General features: G+C 41.2%; 1 protein-coding gene across 3 annotated transcripts; it reads right to left on the reverse strand.

Annotated features, from left to right (window-relative positions):
* Window positions 1-399: 399 nt before the first annotated feature.
* On the reverse strand, window positions 400-19,542 carry add3b (adducin 3 (gamma) b). Of its 3 annotated transcripts, none has more exons than XM_068720913.1 (15): window positions 19,031-19,542; window positions 12,247-12,485; window positions 11,040-11,184; window positions 10,218-10,369; window positions 9,374-9,454; window positions 8,770-8,919; window positions 8,325-8,468; window positions 7,674-7,772; window positions 6,823-6,996; window positions 5,365-5,625; window positions 5,052-5,168; window positions 4,467-4,556; window positions 3,828-3,951; window positions 2,448-2,543; window positions 400-2,280 (listed from the first exon to the last, which is right to left on the reverse strand). In XM_068720913.1, exons 2-15 carry the CDS (start codon window positions 12,445-12,447, stop codon window positions 2,030-2,032), a joined length of 2,085 nt encoding a protein of 694 aa, XP_068577014.1. In that variant the 5' UTR covers window positions 12,448-12,485; window positions 19,031-19,542; the 3' UTR covers window positions 400-2,029. The 3 variants fall into 3 exon arrangements, with proteins under 3 accessions (XP_068577014.1, XP_068577021.1, XP_068577004.1); XM_068720920.1 differs by lacking the exon at window positions 19,031-19,542 and adding an exon at window positions 13,347-13,537; XM_068720903.1 differs by lacking the exon at window positions 19,031-19,542 and adding an exon at window positions 13,329-13,537.
* Window positions 19,543-22,099: the final 2,557 nt, after the last annotated feature.

Below are 22,099 nucleotides of genomic sequence, written 5' to 3' on the forward strand. Positions count from 1 at the left end.
AGAGCAATATATTATTATTAACTGCCAATCTTTTTGTTAGCCTAAGACTTATAAGTATGTCTTACTTCAACATAACATCATTTTCTAAATGTGTTAATTTTTATGTCGAAGTTAATGCACTACCGTTTGACCTGATGTTCATGTCATCTCCTAGGAGAGGTGTGTGTGTGTGTGTGTTGGGGGTGGTGTAGGTATAGATGCTGTCAGTCCCCCAACGTGAACACCTGTTGGAGACACCAAATCCCCTCTTTGTCTCCCTCTCAGAGGATTACCATGACAACGCCCATTCATATCATGGCTGAAGGCTGATTATACAGCCTCACACGGTCAATTATCACTGAACAGAGTGCTTTGTTTTAGGGGGACACTGCCTTTAAAAAAAGAAAAGGGTAGGCTGTGTACATTTTCTACAAAGCTTTATTTTGTACTTGAGGTGTTGTAGTCTAGATATTTAGCTTGAGTTTCACACCAGACTGAAATAAATGCAAAAGTATCCAACAACATTAATAAAAGCTCTACACAACTGTATTTGGGTATAAGATAATGAAGGATAACGTCACATACTTTTTAGTTAATTAGCAAGAGAGCAATAAAATAGTTAAAGAAACATATCTGAGCTTTTATTACATCAGGTGGAAGGCCGTTTTCAAAGGAGTGACTCTGAGGGGAGGTGACTGTAATGCATGTTTCACCATGGAGAAGGACCCAGGTGGCACAAAGAGCAATGTACACAATGCAGGAAGATACAAAGCACTAGGCACACAAATTACATCGGTAATACAATGATAAAATGAATGTTAAAATATAGTTATTAGATTGTACTGTCACATTTCTATGTTTCATTGTGGAACATTTGGTTTAGCGTAACAAAAAAAGTTCACACAAACAAACTATTTACAAAGGCAAAGACTTCACTCCCTTTGGGTCAAAACAAATCATTCACATTATTGACTGGGATGTTAATATACGTATGGTCCTCTAATATACTTTATATCAAACTCTAACAGTGGCTATGAAGACGAGCTTTCCACAGCGTATTGCCATCAACTGACAAAATGAGTCAAAACATGGATCACTGTCAACTATCTGTGATTCAGGCCCGACACTTTCATTGTCCAAACGAGCAGTGGTTTTCTGTCATTTCTGTAAAAGTCAAACTTTGTCACTCGTAAACATCAATATGCGAGAATCATCACTTTGCAGGGCTCTTTCTCTGTGTCACAGTCAATTCCATGTCACAATTACAATAAAGCAGCAACCATGGGAACAATACCACTGACAAAAATGTAAAAAACGTTGTGAGTTATTACTGAATTATCCATCACAGCATGTTTAGTATAAGAGTTAGTATGTAAAGACTATCAAATCATTTATTCAACTATCAAACACTATATTGTAATACCTAAAATATAAAGCGACATATATTATTACAAGATAGTATAACTATGAATACGTTCAGATACAAATCGTACTTCTTATTAGGCTGACTGTTGTATAGTCTTAGTATGTTCAGTCACTGTTACACACAACTAGTGTGATTGTTCAATTTAAGAATTATAAAAACAATGTTCTTAGCTTTCAGTATACATTCAACAATGAACTTGTGCAAAAGGAAAAAAAATAAAATCACAAGAACATAACTGTCATCAGGTTTTTTCACAACCTTTTGATATCCATTTGAAATCCCATTAAAATATGGGTAATAACCACAGGTATGCATTTTTGCGTTCACTTTTCATCTGATTTGATTATACTGAGCCCTTTGGGAGTGGTCAATCGCAAATTCTCGTGGGTAAAAAACTTTCATATTACCTTTTGCTGACACGTCTTGGAAAAACTTTCACACAAAATAATAGCTGTGAATGAGGGAAGGCTTTAAAAAACAACCCAGTCCTGGGAGGCTTTCTGACTAAATGTCTTTTCTATATTTCATTTCCCTTCAACAAGACTGAAATTAAGAAGGCAATTCAGATGTTTTCATTGCAAAACACTAATTGTTTTTTTGTTTTGTTTTTTACAGTAAATGACCTCAGGCCTCTGTTTTTTCTTTCTCATCCTTCTTTTTCTTGCTTTTTTTCAGGAATGAAGGTGTGCGGAACTTATTCTTCTTTTTCTTGGGGGACTTGGTCTGGCTCTCCGGGGTCTGAGCCTCCTCCGTCTTCTCATTAGACGTAATAGAGATTTCCACCGTTTCTGAAGTGCTCAAGCTCAGCTTGGACACCTCGATGCTCAGATCCTCGTCCGTCTCCTCCAAGTGATCTTTCCCATTGGGTATCGTGTCTGTCACAAGATGAAAGCACGTCAATGAACAAGGATGCAGATGAGAAGTGCGTCGCAAGGCTTTTTTTTTTTTTAACAGATTACACCAGAACACAGAAGCAAACAATCAGCTATTGCTGACAATTTCAAATCACTGTAATTTCAATGGCCATTGGCTCGCTAATTACCTTGTTTAGCTGGCGTCATTATGGGAGAGAGCGAGAGGGAGATAGTAGAGCCATCAAATGTTGTCATCTCTTCTGCGTCAGTGGCATCATCATCTTCTGTCAAAGCATTAAAGTCATCAGCGGTCAGTCATTCGTTAAAGCCGCTGTGTTCATGCGAGTGAGGCGTATTAGAGTAACACATTTATGTTGCTCAGAATTGTTTTTGAGAGTCTACAGCCATGCTAGCTGCTCTGTGAGGCTGTACAGCAGCGCTTTGAGCTACATGTTAAAGTCAGCATGCTACATGTTGCCCTTAGTTTTAGCATGCTTACATTTGCCAATTATCACCAAACACAAAGCACAGCTGAGACTGATGCCAGTGTCATTATTTTAGCTGTTTCAGGTATTTGATTGTAAAACAAATACCAGAAAACTACATTTTTTTAACCTGATGATGGCGCTAAAGTGATTACACTGAATGTATGGAGCCGATTTCATGGCAATCCAGTCCAGGACATTTCACTCAAGACCTCACGATGGCGCTAAAGAAAAGCTCAGGCATTGCAAATAAAAACATTGAATACTACGCTGGTTGAACAACATTGTTACATTTTTATCAATCTCTATTAGCTGATGTGTTCCAAGACTGACACGTTATTGTTTAGATGGTGAAAAATGAAGATGCTACTGTAATACACAGCTGTAGAAATGTTTCCCTCCTGCACACACATTTCCCTGTCTGCCGTCATAACCGAGACATGACTAGTTTGACAAGACGTCTTTGCAGCTCATCTCTCACCATCCCTGTGAGCTCACTTCATAGCTTAGAGGAAGAGTGAAACCATGGACTGACATTTCTTTTTCTTTTCCTCGCGGGCATTTTTGCAGGAATACCCTCATTTCAGTGGACATAGTTCCAACATTTCCTCCAGGCAGGAAGCGAGCGCTCTGACTGGACTAATCACCTGCATGGACTACAGGCTAGTGAGACTGCAAGAAGTACAGCAAACCTCAATATTAGCAGTACACCCAAACAATCATCAAGACAGTCATTGCAATCCATGCAATGATGCATGATGTGTTTCTTAATATAAAAGAAAAACAACTTCAATTTGATTGCATAGTTCTTCAGCAATCTGCATTTCAGCTACTTCTTTTTGGCCTTGCTTGGTGAAGTCAGAGATCGCTGTTAAACTTTGAGATTAGCTTCGTCTCTCCATCTCAATTTCATGACCTCTGTGAGCGTTGAGGATTAACTTCAAAACGTCACACACCCATAATCTGCATGGGATGATGTCAGATATGAGCTTGTGAAGGCTTGAATTAAGTAGGTTTCCTGCGCCTCTTGAGAGCGATAGAGCACTTTACGGCTGTGTAATAGTAGAGAAACCGTCTGACTACCTTCTTGGCCTTGCTGCTTTCGCTCTACCAGGCTCCTGTATTCCTCCAGCACTCTCTCCGTGAGCTCATTGAAGGGGTTCGGGGGAAGAGAGCGAGTCTGCTCCTCGTCCTCAACGATGAAAGCCTGATCGACAGGAGAGAGTAAAAAAAGACGTTATGGACACCTGATGTAATGCATTTTTTAGTGAATAGAAGTAATTGCTCAAAGGTAACAATGGCAACTGGTTATACTTATATTTGTACATACTAAAGAGTTGTTTGAAACCCATTGTTGGGTAAGTTAAACGGTCTCAACCATGAAACAGGAGGACTACTGCACAATAAAGCAGGCATTTTCTTGTCATGTGCAAAAATGTGACTTTTTTGTACTTGATGGAATTTGACATTGGCTCTCTTTTTTGTCTTTGGTTGAATGCAATGTTTTGTTTTTTGACTTTTGTGGCTCGTTGATGATTTTATTTTAAAGAGTTAAATGTGTTGAGTGAATGGTAGTGTTGTAGTCGTATAAAATGGCGTGATGATTGAGCTTAGTGATTTGAAAACTGCAGCAGTGTTTTACAAAATGTGCTTAAATGATCCTGCAGTGTGGCTGCACCTGTGACTTTGTACCTTTTTTTTACAAATGTTAAATATACTCACTGGGCCTTTTATGGTGTCCACAACAATGCCTGAGAGTAACTGAGACTTTGGTCCGGCAGTCATCATGTAACCTCTGTGCTGTTCTTTTATCTGAACAAATTTAAGCAACAAAATCATATTAAATCAAGACATTACACATACAATCTCTGTGTGTCAGACATACTGTTATAAACACTCAACAATACAGCAAATGACAAAAGAGTTCTTCAATTGTTCCTCAGAATACAACAACCAATTTAGCAACTTGGGCTGAGGAAAGTTGTATAGTAGACAAAACAAGTAATGGAGGAAATAAATGGCAAATTAATCGATGTAGAAAGTAATGGTTAGTTGCAGCCTTACTTGCCAGAACATATTGATCAGCATCAATTTATCAAATACAAACTTTGTACCTATTTCTATGCCATATATCATAGAGAATGCAATGTTAAAATAGTATATTTGAGCTTAAACTGGATGTGCCTTTTCAAAATACCAGCTCTAAAAACGATACAATGCAGACAATAAGAATTCATTCTTTGGGCGTCTATGACATTGAGTATTATAACACGCATGCCGTGTGAAGAACGTGATGTTTGAACTGACCCTGTTCCTCTTATCCAAAACCTCTGTGGGGTTAGTGTTGAGTGGGACAAACTGGTTGGGGTCCTCGATCTTTATTGGTGTGCCCACGTTATTGCCTGGCTCTGAGGACTTCATCCACTGAGAAAGAGCATAAGTACAAATTGGGGAAAGAACTCAAATACGATAAAATTGTATTTTTCAAACTGACCACAAGAGGGCAGGCTAATACAAAGGAATGGCTGCTCCCCAGCTCACTACTTCCTTCAGAGGCCAAAACCGTAGAAGGCTAGATTGTTAAATTCCTTTTTACAGTTTGACATGAAAATCAACGCACCATGGTCTTGGTCCTGGGGCTGACATCCCCGCTGGGTGAATGTTCAGGAACATTGACCCTCAAGTAGCTGTTGGGCGAGTTGAGCCACCGGGTCCTTTCTCTTTGCTGTTTCTGCGCCATAAACTTGAAGGGGCTTCGCAGACCCAGCTCACTGTCCTCCGGCGACACAGCCGACACCGTGGCGGGGATCTCCACGTCGTTCTTAGAGCGGGGTTTTTCACGCACAATGGGGTTCCTATAAGAGTAGCCTGTTCTGTACCCCTAGACGGCCACACAAAGAGGAGACGTTACTCTAAAATACTGGACACTGTTCCTTTTCCAGAGGTGAAATTGTTTGCATTGTTCTCCCGTTAAATAAGACATATATAATACAAAAGATACGCAATTCAAAGGATGCACAGGCCACCCAAGATCCACTTACACAATTATTCTAAATATTTAAACAACACTGTATATACAAACTGCGTTTTTGCAGTCGTGCCCAGTTTCAAAGGGAAAAAGATAAAACTTTGGTTTAAAGCAGTGTGTTGTTAACAATACATCAAAGACGAGCGAGGCAACGAGAAAACCGATGGGAACTCGCAGTGGGTGCAGAGTGCAGTCTGAAGCTGGCAGTGCAACACTACAATCAAAATCAAAATTGGCATTTTCTCGCAGGCAATATGACAAGTTTGCCACTGAAAAAAAAAAAAATCCCTGCTTTGGGCTTTGACTGCCACAATGTGAGCAGGCCATCATTTATTCACACTATCGCTGACTGCCACTGCACAGTTTTCAAGAGTTGTGATTAGTAGCATTTTTTTCGGGGGGGGGGGGTATAGGCTTTACTAACCTATACATTGCTACGAACAATAGCAGAAAGCAGCCATATTCACGTCTAAGGAGAAAACGCCAAATCAAATTTCCAAAATTGCATACACTAGAGTCCTTACACCAAGTGATTGTGTGGTCTGTGTGGATGTGACTGCCCACAGCATGCCTCACCATCTGGAAGCTATGATTGAAAGATGTGGGCGGGCTATGATCACACAGAGCTAACACAGCTGCAGCCCACTCCAGCCACACTTGTTAGCGAGACGCACACTCAAACAGACAGTCTGACATTTTCTGTGTCCACAGAACATGTCAGGGCCTTGTCATTAGCAGCGCGGTGGTGGCGGCGGGCTTGTGGGGTTTAAATTGACAGTAGGGCAGCACTGCACAGCACCAAAATCTTTAACCTGCATGATGGTAACAGACGAAAGACATGGTCCAACTGTATCTTTTTTCAAGTATCTGTGAAAAAATGACATCGAAACTTAGAAAAACTGATCCAATTACATTTTTTTTTCCAGATTAGATTTGCAAAAACATATCTAGCTTCATTGTGTTCCCTAATCAGATACTTCCTGAGGAAGCGCCTTACACAGGAAGCTCAAAGCATCATGGGTAAAAAGGCACAGGTCAGGGTTCGCTCACCAGGTTGTCCAGCATCCTCATTAGAGACTCGAGCTCGGCCTCGCCCACTTTCCACTTGACCTCGTTGTCCATCACTAACCCGGCAGCGGCCACTCCCTGGGTCAGGGGTTTAAACTTCTCTCTGTCCAGGAGCACCAGGTTGTCCACGCTGCCGGAACACCCCAAAGCATTCACCTAAACAACGGCAACAAAATGATTCTAGTGTGCACATTTTTTACTTTTGGAGTTACAAGAAGCCATATTATTGTTCTGTAGTTACTCACGGTTTACCTTCATTAATTAATTTAAATTCTGCAATATCAGAACTTATATTTTCTCTTAGATATCGCTAAGATACAGTAGGGTTTTCATTTGAAAATAAATGTAATTATAAGACATATGGGCTTTCAATATGTGTCAAAAACAAATAGAGTCCAGAATGATGAAAAAACGAGCCAACTGCTTCCCTGACAAAACAACAGGAGTTTCTCAGAAACACTGCAGGGTTCCACCTGGCTCTGGCTCTAAACAGTGCTCTCTATCACATATTTGACTTAGCTTTGTTCAAACAGTCTGTATGGTAGACATCAGCTTTTCATTTCAGGCACTGCAATATTACTTTGCTATTTGCAACCAAGCCTGATTCAATCGTAGAAGAAATGAAAAAAACGTTTGCGAGAGGTGAGATGTTAAAAAATGCTGGTGATAGTAATGATGAAGTGATTTAAACACATGTAGTTAGGTTATAACTGTGTAAAAGTCTATCCAGGCCACACTCAAGTTCAAAAATTGCTCTGCCCAAAATATAGCAAATTACATTACATTACCGGGAAGAGGTAGTATCGAGAATAATAGTATCGAGCTTTTTATACCTGGATTTCACACGCTTGCTGTGAGTGGTACACATAGTGAAAAGCCTCTTCTACAGTTTCTCCCAAAGCGAGCAGCCCATGGTTCCTCAGGATCATCACCTAAAAAACACACGGGGAACACTTGAGCACCATAATCACTGTGAAACGCTAAACAAATCCAGCTGAGCTAATACTATAGCATAACCAGACATACTAACATATTAATTACATCAATCAATGTGTGTGTTAATTAGCAAATATTCCCTTATCCACATACATGGCACCCGTAGTGTAATCATCTCCTGGCTTTAGCTTCATACTCAGCAGGCAAATATTGAGTTGTATCAATCTTATCATCTAACGTTCAGCAATTAAAACAAAGAAGTGCATTTTGCAAAATGCTAAACTATTGGATTAAAAGGTGTTTCTAATGTTCTCTTCTCTTTATGTAACTGTTAAGTGATTGAGACAAAATGTTCACGGTTCGTTAGCAAAAGAAAAAACGGATTCAATTTTAGTAACAATGCATGATTTGTGTGACACACTTCCTTCCGTTCCAGTTGTGCATAAAGTATAACATAATAACTCATGACTTCCAACCAGGAGTTGAAAGCCTTCCATCCCATAATAAAGGGAGCCTGTCACTAATGGAGTCCCTTGGTTTGACAGTACCTTGGCAGTCGGGCCCAGAGCTTTCTGAAACTCCACCTTCTCCTCTTTATTATCCAGGCTGCCATGGTAACCAAAGCAGCTCACGTCTCCCAGAAGCAAAGCCTCCTGGGAAATGGGCAGGACTCCACATTTCATCGAGGACACCTGTTAACACGGGATAAAAGCAAGTAAGACCGTGACGCACCAACATATAAATAGAAGCACATTTTATTTTAGCTATCAGGCATAAATAAAACTTTATGTTCATCATGTGTTGTGCATTTTACAGCCTCGCTTCAAAGGAAATGGTGAAAGCGCGTTACAGGGTGTCTGCATCTGGAATAAGTAGCAGGGGGGGGCTGCTTTTAATTCATCCTTTCCCTCTGCTGCTAAATAAGCATTTAGCAGCAGCTTTTATGCCTTGATTAAGACGAAGCTTGTTTAATATCGCCTTGAGTGTACTTACAGCAGCTGTAGCGGGGCTATGTATGTGAATGATGCATCTCACATCGGGGCGCATTGAGTAAATGGCAGCATGAGGAGCAAACCCAAAGTGGTCGATGCCCAGATCAGTAGAACCCTGGTCCACCACCTCACCGATTATGTTTACTTTCACCTAAACATGGCAGACAAAAAAAGTAATTCATTTAGAACAAGATGGAGTAATCATTTGAAATACCATTAAAGGTACCCTGTGGAGTTTTCTTGTAAACAAACAAAGTTGTATTTCTTCCCTCATAAATCAACATTGCAGCTGTTTTTTCAATATATTTTGGAACCGGCATCATTTACATCTCCTCTCGCCTCTGCCTATTACGATGTGTACTGCGTCACCTACATGCTTGTGTGTCTGCATGCAGCGTATTATACTGATGTGCATAGATCCTAGCTGGGATTCGTATGCCATGCCTCCCTAGTGGGCATTCATGACATACATATAAAACAGGGAGCCACACATAACGACACATGATGGTATCATTGTCAAGCCACTTTTTTTTTATTGAAATTCCATGGCAAAGCAGTCTGCACTCATGATGGGAAAATGACAACAAAACAGTCATTGTGCTTACCAAATTTGCTGCCGTCACCTCAGCGAAAGACAGACCTCGTGGACTGATAAGAACATGATCCTGCTCTTTAGTGACACGCACCTGAAACACAATGAACATATTATTAAAATCCAAAACCTAGCTAGGATACAATGAAATTAATAAAATGAGACATTCCGAAATGTCTGTGGCTAAGCTGGGGCAGGAGAATCTAAGACTCTATATATATATATATATATATATATATATGTATATATATATATATATATATATATATATATATATATATATATGTATATATATAAATGTGTATTTAGATGTATTTCTAACCCTTCTAGTGCTTCTGCAGGAGTGTTTTCCTCATACATTTATTCTTGTCAGGGTCCAAAAGCACCAAAGCCACAGGAGACCAAATCTCTACTGTTAAAAAGTTATTTAAGCTGGGTTAACAGCTACTCGGAGCAGGGACAACCATTTCATAGATTCAAGGGTACAGGAAACTGTGAAGCACAAAGGAAAGCTCTCTTCACTCTGAAAAACCCAAAAATAAGTGTGTGGGTTGATAAAGCTGACTTTCTAGGCTTTTGTCTTTGGGGAAAATGTGAGCTTTATATCTTGAAATCGCAGGTGTTCATCACACATTTCAGTTTGAGTTCTTGCTGTTGGGGAGCTGTACACGTTCACAAATCTGACTTTTCCAAACCATAAATAATATATGGGCTCTGAAAATTAAGAGGTATCCCCCTTCAAGCCTCCCAGTAGCCAGAAAACACGAGGCACACACAAAGTTACACAAACCTTGTGCGGCATACATAAAGAGATGTGCAGTGGAGCGGCTAGAAGTCGTGAGGGAAGTTGTACTCACAGTATTGTAGGAGCTTGTAAAACGAGCCCAGCTGAAGAGGTCAACAAGCCTGTAGAGGCTGGCCAGCCTGCAGCGACTCTGTTTCTCCCCTTTGGCAAAGGAGGGGGACTCGATGCCAAACAAGTCATTGACTGGAGTCACCATCCCAATGCCTGCCACAAGACATAACATCATCAGCAACTTGTGGTGCACCAACAACATTAAATTTGAAGGATGTTTACATGGTTTGCTTCTCCAGTATATAAAGTGAAAGAGTCTCTACAGCTGGAGCTTAAAAAGGGTCTTTCTCAGAATTCCCATCGAGAAACCGAAGGGTATTTTTGGGCAAACACCATAAAAGGGCATTTAATGATACAGGACTATATCTTTTACAGCCACTTCAGCTTTTTAAAGAGCGGCTCTGCCTCTGCAACCTCATAGACATTTCCAACAGTGACATTCTTCCCTCACATTTACAGTTTTGATTGTCTTTTTCAAATTGATCTTTTCAGTTCTGGGTGCTCTGTGACCTCCACAGACACATGAGACAAAGAGGGTTTCGGCTAAGATAATCCACATCGCAAACAGCTGTGTCATTACCAAGACGGATCATGAGCGCTGGCTACTTAATAGGAACACTGACAATGAAGAATGCTGTAAACAGCTTTCTGCCTTCTCTGCTGTTTCAGGGTTGTTGTTCAGTGTCACAGGAGTCTGACAATGAAGATATTCAGCCTGCATAATGCACACGCAGACACGCTGAATGACAATAAGGCACCAAAAGGGAGATAGATGACGAGATTGGAGACATTCACATTCACACACAAACACGCTGCTACTCACTGATGGGTGAAGTCAGAGGGCCGGCCCCTCCCAAGGTGCTGGCCATGACCAGGTCGGCAATCTGTCTCAGAGCCAGAAGACCTGTGGGGTTGTTGCCCTTGGTCATCTGATCCTCAATCAGGCCTTCCAACTCATCTTTAAACACCTGTAGACAAAAGAAGAGAGGCTCAATTAACTTAGCAACACTATAAACACAACCGTATCTCACTTCAACACATCAGGGTGCCGGGGAGCACAGCTTATTAAATCTGTAAACAAATCACCAAAGACAGCTAGAAGCCTCTTTGTGTGTCTGTGAAAAGGACTTGACTAGAAGCAGGAGGGATCGCATTAAACCGTACAATCAATTTTTGCCTTCCAAGAGTCTTGAAACGGCACTTTTTTTTCTTCCCCTCCTATGTGCTGTTTCCAGCTAAGCTCCAGCATTCTGCTTCATCCAACCATAGTTCCCATGGTGATGAGATGAGCTCCACTTGTTGGGCCTGTTATGCAATCACAGAGTGTGAGCTCGTCTTATTTCCATGCACTTCATTGGCATGTGTTTGTTGCTCCTCCTCGCACTTCATCTAACCAGACTGCACTGCTCTGTTTCTGAGATATTATCTGCTGCAGTATATATGCGTGCAGAGTGAGAGGAGAATTCTGCAATTAAGGCTACAACCAAAGAATATGTTCATTACCGATTAATGGCTTGAGCTGCTACGTATCAGAAAATAGTGAAAATGCCCATTTATAGTCCTTGTTTTGTTCAGATATCTTGCAGTTTAATATTGTACAAGACTAATAAAGCGAACATATTTTCAGAACCAGAGTTAATTTGCTGTTGATCGGCTAATCTTTTAATCGACAAGCTGTTTCATAATACAAATATTGTGTATATTAGAAGTGTGTTGAATGTGTCTATTCTACCTTTAAAAACAACAACTAGTTAGTACCTATAATCTGTAATAACATTGGTAAAACTGATATGTCAATATGTATCTGTGACGGTACCACATGTCTTTATAGCTGCAGTGTAAATCACAGCTGAACCCATATCTAAGCACAGCAGGGTGTACGAAATGACCCTCGAATAAACAAGAAAAAAAACATTTCAGTCGGTCTCGAGTGAAGGTGCCTCTCCGGCTTTAAAAGCTCTGTTTGTTACTCATACACGCTGAGAACTTGTGTGTAGGAAGGCACTTATACGGAGCCGCTGGCTACATACTGGACTCTGTAGGATCTGGGTGACCCTCTTCTTCTGCTCCATCATGTTGAAGTCCTGCCTCAGGTCCGGCGACATGTTCTTGCCGCGCAGGTACTCGGGGTCGCTCTCGTTCACGTGGTCGAAGTAGCGCTCCTTGGGGTCGTTGTTGGACAGGGACAGGGTGAGAGACCCCGCCGTCTGCCTCACCTCCACCAGGCTCATGTCTGTCACTGCACAGCCTCCTACTCGTCCTCTGGGATCTGTAACAAAAAGATGAAACATCACAGCTTACTTCACATTCGGGCTGTCAAGGCAACGCGTTGTTGTACCAGAAAAAAAAGATGCTGTATGGTTTCTGTGGTGACTCATGTAATTACAAGGATGGAGACAAAAGCGAGGAGGACATTGTCTTATGATTGATGCTTTGTGAGCACAAAGCTGTTGATGTGCAAAAAAAAAAGAGTTAGTCACTGCAGCTGTAGACATTATGCAGGTATTTTTCACAGAAGTAATTACAAGTCAATAACACAGCAATGCATGTGGACATAGACCCGACACCTCTCATTCTCACAGGTTAACTTTTCTATTACTTTGTGGGTTTTTTTTAGCTTAAAAAGCTCACTGTCTCTACACAGATGGAGGCCAAGTCATAAAAGTGTGAGATGAAAGCAGAGGGAAGTCTCCCCACTTCTACCGGTCCTCCAGCAGCTATAAAGCAACAGTAAACAAAGGTAGGCCTCATGTGAATGAGCCAGTTTGAATAGCAGTTAGCACCTTTGGTACCTGGACGTGGGGGTGGGTGGATACGGGAGACCCTGCCAGGACTACATTACATGAGGGCCTCCAAAATGAACTCGTTTCACTCCACCAAACCAAGTGCAAACTTCCACCGGAGGTTTTTCAGGAGCCTGTTAACCAGAACGCTCGATGCATAGAGTCAAATTACAACTTTAAACCATTTGTACTGCGAAAAGTACCGGCGGGAGGAGGAGGGGGGTATGTTAGCCGAAGCTACACTTTTTGAGACTTGTGCACGCTCCTTAAAAAACAAAGCGAACACAAACCCACGAGGAGAAAAACTGTTACTGTAAGTTGATAATTACCTGAAACAAAGTGCTCACTTGGTGAATTAAGTGACTCCGGGCGATGTGGTGTCGACTTTTTCTCCCCCGACAGAGGCTCCAGGATAATCAGACGAACGTTTTTATTTCCGATTCGGAGACATAGTGGGAAAAGAGCGCAACTTGGCGCCGCTACAGCACCCAGACGGAGCACACTGCCTGCTGCGGGTGAGAGTAGTGAGATGAAGAAGAGTGAAGAGTGGCTGCATGGAGGAGGATGTGGGTGTGTTTGTGTGGGAAAAAAGGAAAAGTGACCATGTGACTTCACTTATCCACCCACCACCGGGCCTTATGTATGCAGCGGGACAAAGGATTGGCCACTCAGGATCAGCCTACAGCTTTTTAGGCTCTTCTTTACAACAACACTGTAGCTTTCCCGCACGGGCTTGTAGTTTCGCGACCGTGTTTCTCTGGTCTCCCTAATATCCCACAAGGAACTTGTAATGCATTGCTCCAGTTTGAGCCAGAGTTGGTGATTTATTTACCCTTTCGGGCTTTGTGTGTGTGTGTGTGTGTGTGTGTGTGTGTGTGTGTGTGTGTGTGTGTGTGTGTGTGTGTGTGTGATTCATTAACTTCTACCACCTCATTTCATAAATAACTGAGGCTCCCGTGTGTTACCACAGCCCCTCAGTGGAGGTATTCATCAAAGCTACAAGGCCCAGCCAAAAACAAAACAGAGCACTTCAAAGCCAGAACAAGTGCTTCCCCCAAAAAGTGAGGGCCTCCACCAGAAAAAAAGCTTTCCAAAAATATAGGATGTTGGTTTTAAGAAAGCAATGAAACACAGATGTTCTCTCTAGGAGGAAACGCAATAATATTTCTCATTTCTTTTATTCACTTTAGACTTGATCCCACAAACACAATGTACCCTGATCACTTTCATGTGCCAATAATACATATGATTCTCAGTAATACACCATGTGCAACACACTGAACTATATCAGACCTATTTGTCCACCACTCCGTCACTTTTAACAGCAAAATGACCGTCACTTAATGTGCCGGCTTTGCTTTCTTGGGAGTCAAATAGCACATAAGATCATCTCATGATAATATAGCGATAATAACACCAGCTAATGGAGCCTCAGAAAATACTTGCAAGCTGCTTTTCCTCAAGCAAATAAATTGGCCCTCTAACTGTAAATGGTGTATAAGATCAAGATTAAAGCGAATGTGAAGCTGTGCAGCTTTATCCTGCTGAGAAAGGCTGAGATCCCTCCTCACTTCTCGACACCTCTCAACTCTTCTCTGCCGTGCTGCAGCCGGTCTCTCTTTAGAGAGTATTGTAGCAATATTCAAATGCACTCCATATTAAGTGAAGGAGAATCTGAAATCTCTCATTTTCTCAGCACTCTGCCCCCTGCCAGAGTTCTTAGCCCTTTAATCACACACACAATCAGACACTCAAATATCTAGATTTTAGGAGCAAGAGAGAGTCTGACTGACATAACAATGCTAGGACATAGAGTAGAGTCTGGGAGGCAGGGCAGAAATGTGGACATGTGGGTTGATGTAATGAAAAGCAGAACTTCCTCACTCCAGAGCTGTGTGAACCCTGAAACCCTGAAACCCTGAAACCCTGCCTCCCTGTTTCTGGCAGAGCTCCCACCGAAACCACGTACAAGCTTAAATGTCTCCACACACACACACACACACACACACTAAACACACACTCAACATCCTCCCACCCACCAGCCCCCGCATTCTTGCTGACTATTTGAACTTTTCAGCGAGGGCAGTCTATCTTGGAAGCATTGACCAAATGTCAGGTGTTATTAGTCGACGTCTCATTCATACAGATTACTGCTGAGGATAATGATGTCCGCAGATAAAAGCACACCTTTGTCTTGTCACAAACCTGCTACTCTACTGGAAATAATCTCCACATGCAGACACGCAAATGCTGCCTGGATCCACGGTTAAACCTGTGAGAGAGAGAAACATCAGTACAAAGACTAACGATCAGCACCGTGTTGTGGTTGAACTTTGGTTGAGCTTAAGAAAGTCTGGCACTGGGGCAGGCAGAGAGCATGTTGTACTGAAAACGCAGGGATGCATGACGCCACCTTTTGACCCCATTCTCCCTCCTATAGTTTGGTCTCCTCTCTGCTGCTCATGGGTTTGGGTTTATGACGGCGCTGGCTGGTGCTGTGTTTGGTTTCTCTGAACTGGAAGAAGCTGAAGGATCTTACATGATATATCCTACAGACTGTTAAGTAAAGGTATATATGGAGAATGTAGAGGAGGCCACTGAAGGCTCACAGTACCATCTGCACTCTTGTCAACATTACAAATTGGTAGAGTGACATCAGCTATTAATCATGTGTGGGAGTGCATGAAATGTAAATGGTTCACAAGTAGAATATTCCGAAATTAATGATCAGTGGAAACCAGGACCATTAAAAGCAACTCATGATTTACCTATTTAATAAAACTGCATAAATTAATTAATTCAAAAACATGAATTGTACGTTTTATTACAGTGAATAGTGAACCTCTCTAAAGTTTGAGGACTTGTGAGTGAAAGAGAAAAGGGAAAAAATGGATCCAATTGAGCTGCAGATATCTTGACTTTTAGTCCCAATACTTCCCATGATGCAACTCAATACTGTGTTTCATTCTTTCATTAGAACCCTCGCTGCCTGTTAACAAGGCACGTCTTTCACACCTCAACTTATAAAACAGACTTTGTAAACTGTTACACATTTGTTGCCTCTAAGTTCAAGCTGATAATGACGTCATGGAGGTAACTTTCTCAAATTTGACAAAAGTTCTTTAAGAGGCACATAGACGTTGCACAACTGTTTCACAGGTTGAGTAGTACGCATTGTGACATATTTAGTTGTCAAATTGATGAAGTTTGCCTTTAAATGTTTTACATTTTCTTTCTTTCTGTTCTTTCTAGTTATCCCATGAGAATTGTTCCGTTAAAATATATGCAAAAAAACCAACAAATGGCAGCATTTATCATTTTCCATGTCTCATATTTTCCCCCAATTTTTTGATAGCTCTTCTGGACTGAAGTCATTAATACTAATTTAAACACATTATAACGCAGTATAAGTACTGGACCACAACAAAGCTTTAGGTGATAGTGTTTGGTTCATTGGATATTATGACAATGAATTGGTTAGATCATAAAACCTATTTTTTCAGCTGTAAGATTCTGTGGAATGTTGTCTTCAAGCTGCTGGATGAACGTCTAAATGCAGCCTGTACTCTCAGGTACCGCAGATGTCACCAAAGTACTGCATGACAAGAACAATACAGAGCAGAGCTTTCAGTGGATCTTTGTTATCGGGAGCGATGAACGAATAGACAATCATCATCAAGGTTTAATGGGAACCACTCAGAAAGTGCTGCAAACATGCAGAGCAACAGATGTACATTTTTATCATCATTGATGTGGAGAGAGAAAAGAAAAAAAAGACAACTTTGTCTTAGGCTTTTTCCCAGCACTGTTGCCGTGGTAACCAATGCTTATTCTTGTCTGAGGCTGAATTAGGAGAAGAGCGAATCTCTGCCAGATAATGTCCACTTTTACAGACAAGAGGCTGTTCTCTGAAAAACGCATGCAAATAGAAAACAGAACTCCACCAGTTCATGGAAATACAATGAGGAGAAGCAGATATAGTTATTCTGCCTCCTTGACTGATTGCTCTTCCTTGTAATTAGAGCACGAAGGAAAGCGTCATTGTATTCCCTCATTAATTACAGCCATTCTCTATTGATTACCTACGAGATTGAAATCGCAACTGTTTCCTTTCCAACTGCAGACATCTGGCCACAAATATTGGCCACAACCCTTTCAGAGTTTTGCCAGCCCCCTCTCCGATAACCATTTCTGGTAATTATACTCTGGCCACTGCTGAGCACCTTTTTTATCAACTCAACCTGACCCGCTGCCCCAAGTGCAAGATTATTTCGAGCCATAAGGCAGCACAGTAATCTGTGAAGCTTAAATTAGTTTCTAAATATTTAGATATCATTTGAGCAGTAGTCTTCCCAACACAGCTGCACATTGTTTGCCATTAAAAACCTGAATGTGATCATGGACCACAAAGAGTTGAAGACCACATTTGACATACCTCTAAAACCCTAAATTCTCACAGAGAGTACATGTTTTTGACCAAGTTATGCAGACAATGTAACTAAGTTAATATCATTCTGTTTATGAGGCTCATTTGGTGTTTATCATTTATTAGGCGCTGTCTAACTTGATGGACATTTGGACAATTTAAATTACTTATTTAAGCACCCATAATTAAAACTAGTGGGAATGGTTTATTTTTAAAACACAATCAAATGTAACAGAGCAAAGCTGCTTGTCCTACTGTAGTTTGTACATTACAATACACATTTACATTAAGTCAAACTTGTACGCAAAGCTTTTGCATTAACCTTGGGGTGGTTGGAGTGAAAAGAGAACTTGCACTCCAGAGATTTGTATTTCTGATACAAAACAATGCCATTGTTTTGACAACTTCACACAGAATATATCCCAACTCGCTAAAAATGGCCCTGCTACACTCCCACAGCAGGGTGGGTGGCAACAACAGAGCACACTTTGAACCTGAAACAATTTACATTGTTACAGTTGGATCTGTGCCTTCGAAGCTTTTGGGTGTAGAACCGCATTGGGACACACATGCATGTAGACGTACACACACACACACACACACACACACACACACACACACACACACACACACACACATACACACACTGCAGTGGCGTGGAAATAGACTGTTTAGCTAAGTGGAGGAGCTGGCTGTAGTCCCTACAGTGGTTGTCTTTGGATGGCCTCCATGTTGGAGATCTAGTGGTTAGTGTGCGGTTCACTATTACTCAAGGCTGAGGTGGTGGTCGAGCTAACAGATCCCTCATATGTGTCACCTTGTAACCAACTCCCTGGGAAAAAGGAAGTGTTTTCAATTTAGTAATGCTGTAAAATTCCTATAAACCTCTAACATTATGCAAAAACCTGACATTTACTGTGAACTAAAAAGCATCCAAATTTAGTGCAGTAAAAGAATTCCATCTATTGTGAAATTCACTGAGCGACAAGCTGATGACATCATAAAACTTAATCTAACGTAAAATTCATAAAATTTAAAACAGGAACAATCCATTGCACGGGTGAAACGGTCTGGGTCACGACCTGCCTTTTCCGTTTTACGGCTGACTATAACTCACATCACCAGGCACACGCATTATGAAATCCTGTTTCTGCCCGAGCCCCACATCTAAAGTCAACAAATGCTTGTTCATGTTACTAGGGGTGCCATTAATTGAAAGCAGCTGTTTAAAGCCTCTGCAGCTGGAGTTAGTGCAGCTGCAGACAGGCTAGTTTAGCAATGAAGATCTACCACAATGTTTGATCTTGAGAATACTATAAAAATAGACGTAAGCAATTCTTAATGCTTAACAAAGAAGAGGCAATTCACAGAAACTATATACACCATGTCTTGATATTTTGGAAATTGTCTCACAAAAACCTGTATCATGTAAAGTGTCCTTTATCTGCTAACAGCGCATTGAAAATAACCTCATACTCTCCCAGAGCTTCAAACCCCACAGATCACACAATTGCACAATGCTACATAACGTAAGTGCTTTGTTCTTAGCTCCAGCAAACAGCTGTTCCAATAAGATACAAAGATAAAGAAAAGAATACAACTTACTGTGTTGTTCGTTTTTAAACTTATCCTGCAGCAGAATTCCTCGGGTTTTACTTCAAACTCCCACGGTTCCAGCAGTTGCTAGCTGTTTACATTATCACTTTGAAGAGGGTCATCTGGTTTCCCAGAAGAGAGGCAACTGCTGCTTTGCCTCTGATCTCCTGAACTCCCTCGGCTCCTCTGTGACGGCGGCTGCCTATTCTCACAGGAAAGCAGGAGAACTTGTCAGAGGAGGTTCTGGAGACCAATCTTTTAGATTGGACTGGACTCAACTGAAAAAATGGGAGGGACGAGCCTTCACCTCCGACATTTATTATATATGCTTAATCCTTCCTTGCTGTAATACTGGATAATTTCCTTAAAACACATTATTTAAAGCAATTCAAAACTAGATTTTAAAAAAAGGTAATACTTTATTAAGCAGGGATTACTAGTAAATCTGTATCTAACCATAAATGGAGGAAAACTGCAGAAATTTCCTGCCAGGCATATTTTTCCTCTGCATATTGAGCGTGCTTCATGTTTCTAAATTTCGCCGTCGACAAGGACATTGCACACAGTGAATGCTTGCCCGCTATCACCTCCTCCCACATACTCTCTAACAGTGAGTGAGTAGGATGTGCTGCTCTCCGTCTTTACTGCACCTCCCGAATACATCAGGCAGGGTATGTGGGATGCATGCCCATGATAGGTGGGTCTGGGTGCTGTTTGTCTTATCAAAATAATAAGAGCACCTAAAAGCCCATCAAAGAAACACCAAGAGAGTGAAATGTGTTAGCTTATTGTGTAGATTCCGGGCTCAACAAGACTCTGCTGTGAAACCTATAATATAACACCTATACTATTTATGTTCTCGATAAACATAGATTTTATCCATCTAATAAAAATCAAGATGTTTTGGAAGAGAAACCAACAGGAAACTGTCCTCTGATGATTTTATTTAAGTTGGCAGCAGCTGATGAGTCAAATATAGACCTTTCTCTTTCCCTCCGCTACGCCGTTGTTGTTGTCTTTGCACAGGCTGATAAAACATTCATTTCCTGAGTTTTCTGCAACCACTGAACCACTGAACCACACCCACAGAATGGCCCCAGTCAAAGAGTGCACCCAGGGAGGTCAAAGGGCACAGTCAGATGAAGAAAAGTTATTAAAATAAACATCCAAATGGTGAGACTCAGACACTACCTCCATACCACTATCACGTTGAGCAGTTTTGCATTTTGTTGTACCAACACACACACACACACACACACACACATACGCACACACATGCACACACACGCACACACGCACACACACACACTCACGCACACACACACACACACACACAGACACACACACACACACACACACACACACACACACACACACACATTCACACACACGCACACACACGCTCAGAGAAAGTTTCTAAAATGATGCCATCTCTGGTAAAACTTGTCAAACAATATTCCTACACTACACTGCCATCTAGTGAGGACTCTGCAAACATAATGACAGTAAAATATGCCACCTCTCCTCGTGTGTCTCCTGTCACAAACACTCTAATGCTCGCTCTCTCATTTGGTTTTTGGACAGGCTGAACCAGCTATCTGGAAAATCAAGAAAATAAGAAGCTTGGGGCAGCGGAGGCAGGGAACGTCACTCTGTGGGTGGTTGGTAGCTTTGGGCTGTGAGGTTTCGTGCTTCAGATTTGGGCAAAACATACTTCAGTTTGTTTCTGTCAGTCAGATACTTTGTGTTGTTGACATGCTGGGGAGTCAAACTACAAATGCCAGTGTGTTCTTTTTTAATTTTTAGTTATTTCATAAACTAACATTTTGTGTAATTAAGATACTTGAATTATTTTAAGAATACAAGACTAGAAATGGCAAGAAAATGGCACATCACTAGCAATGGTTTATATTAAAATATGACAAGAATCTATGAGATTGTTAAAGTTATTTAAATTTATACAATAAATCATACATATTAAAGGTCAAAGAAGTCAATCCTTCAACTATATTTTGCAGCAAAATTCGAAAGAAATGTTTTCATAGCAACTCATTCAAAAAACGATCCCCCCCCATAAACATGGCTTCAATATATAAAGGATCTTTTTCCGGACACAGAGGAAAGTGGTGACATGATCACAAAAATTGGCTACAGCGGAACATCATGGAGCACATGAGGGAACATGTCAGGTATGTTGACGTAACAGATGTGACAAAAACAGCACAAATAACTCAGTTTTTATCTGACATAGACTGTTAAATAAAATTCATGAAAAGCATGAATGGAACCAATGAGCGAAACCAGGAGATATTGAGATTGGATCAATTACATGTTCGCTTAAGATTCTCAGATCTGAATCCTACAAAGCAATGACTAAAAAAGCTGATTTTGCCCTCTTGAGAAGACACTAGAATGTTGTGTCTGTGTTTCAATGAGGTATTCATCAAGGACAAAAAGCTGAGACGGGCTATGAAGCTAAAAAGCATCACAAGTTAAGAATTTTTTTCTGCAGAGGATTTGTACTTGTGACTGTGACTTGTCAGAAGCACTGGCATCAATCCTAAGCATCACCTTAAAACATGTAACCAATCACACACACACACACACACACACACACACACACACACACACACACACACACACACACACACCTTTGAAAGGCTGATATGTGTAGCGCATCACCTTAATCTAGCAGTGGAAGGATCATCTGCAATGGCAGAGATAGTCTGAGACAGATCTTGTCAGGAAGACACGTTGGAGATGAGAGTTCTGGTTTTTTCTTGAGCTGCTTTCATGTCGGCAACAACACCAGCATGCACCACCAGTGTTTGACTCTGTTGCCGTTACTTATCACAGAGCCCAACAGTTTTGTAAATAGATCACAGCTTCTCCCTTGGGGCTACAGGGCTATGGTCTTTGTATTCAAGAGTCTTTGCAGCTTGCCATTCTTGTGTTGTGCTCTTGTCATTCAAGTACTCGCCAAGACATTTGCTTTGGTCATAGAAACACACAGATAGGAAGAAAATGGTAATCAGACTCCCCGCATTGGCTGGTTGGACCAATCTTGGCTCCCTGCAC

This window comes from Cebidichthys violaceus, unplaced genomic scaffold, assembly GCF_023349555.1.
Source record: "Cebidichthys violaceus isolate CVI_PGR_0920_01 unplaced genomic scaffold, fCebVio1.0.p SCAF_10, whole genome shotgun sequence".
Lineage (NCBI taxonomy): Eukaryota > Metazoa > Chordata > Actinopteri > Perciformes > Stichaeidae > Cebidichthys > Cebidichthys violaceus.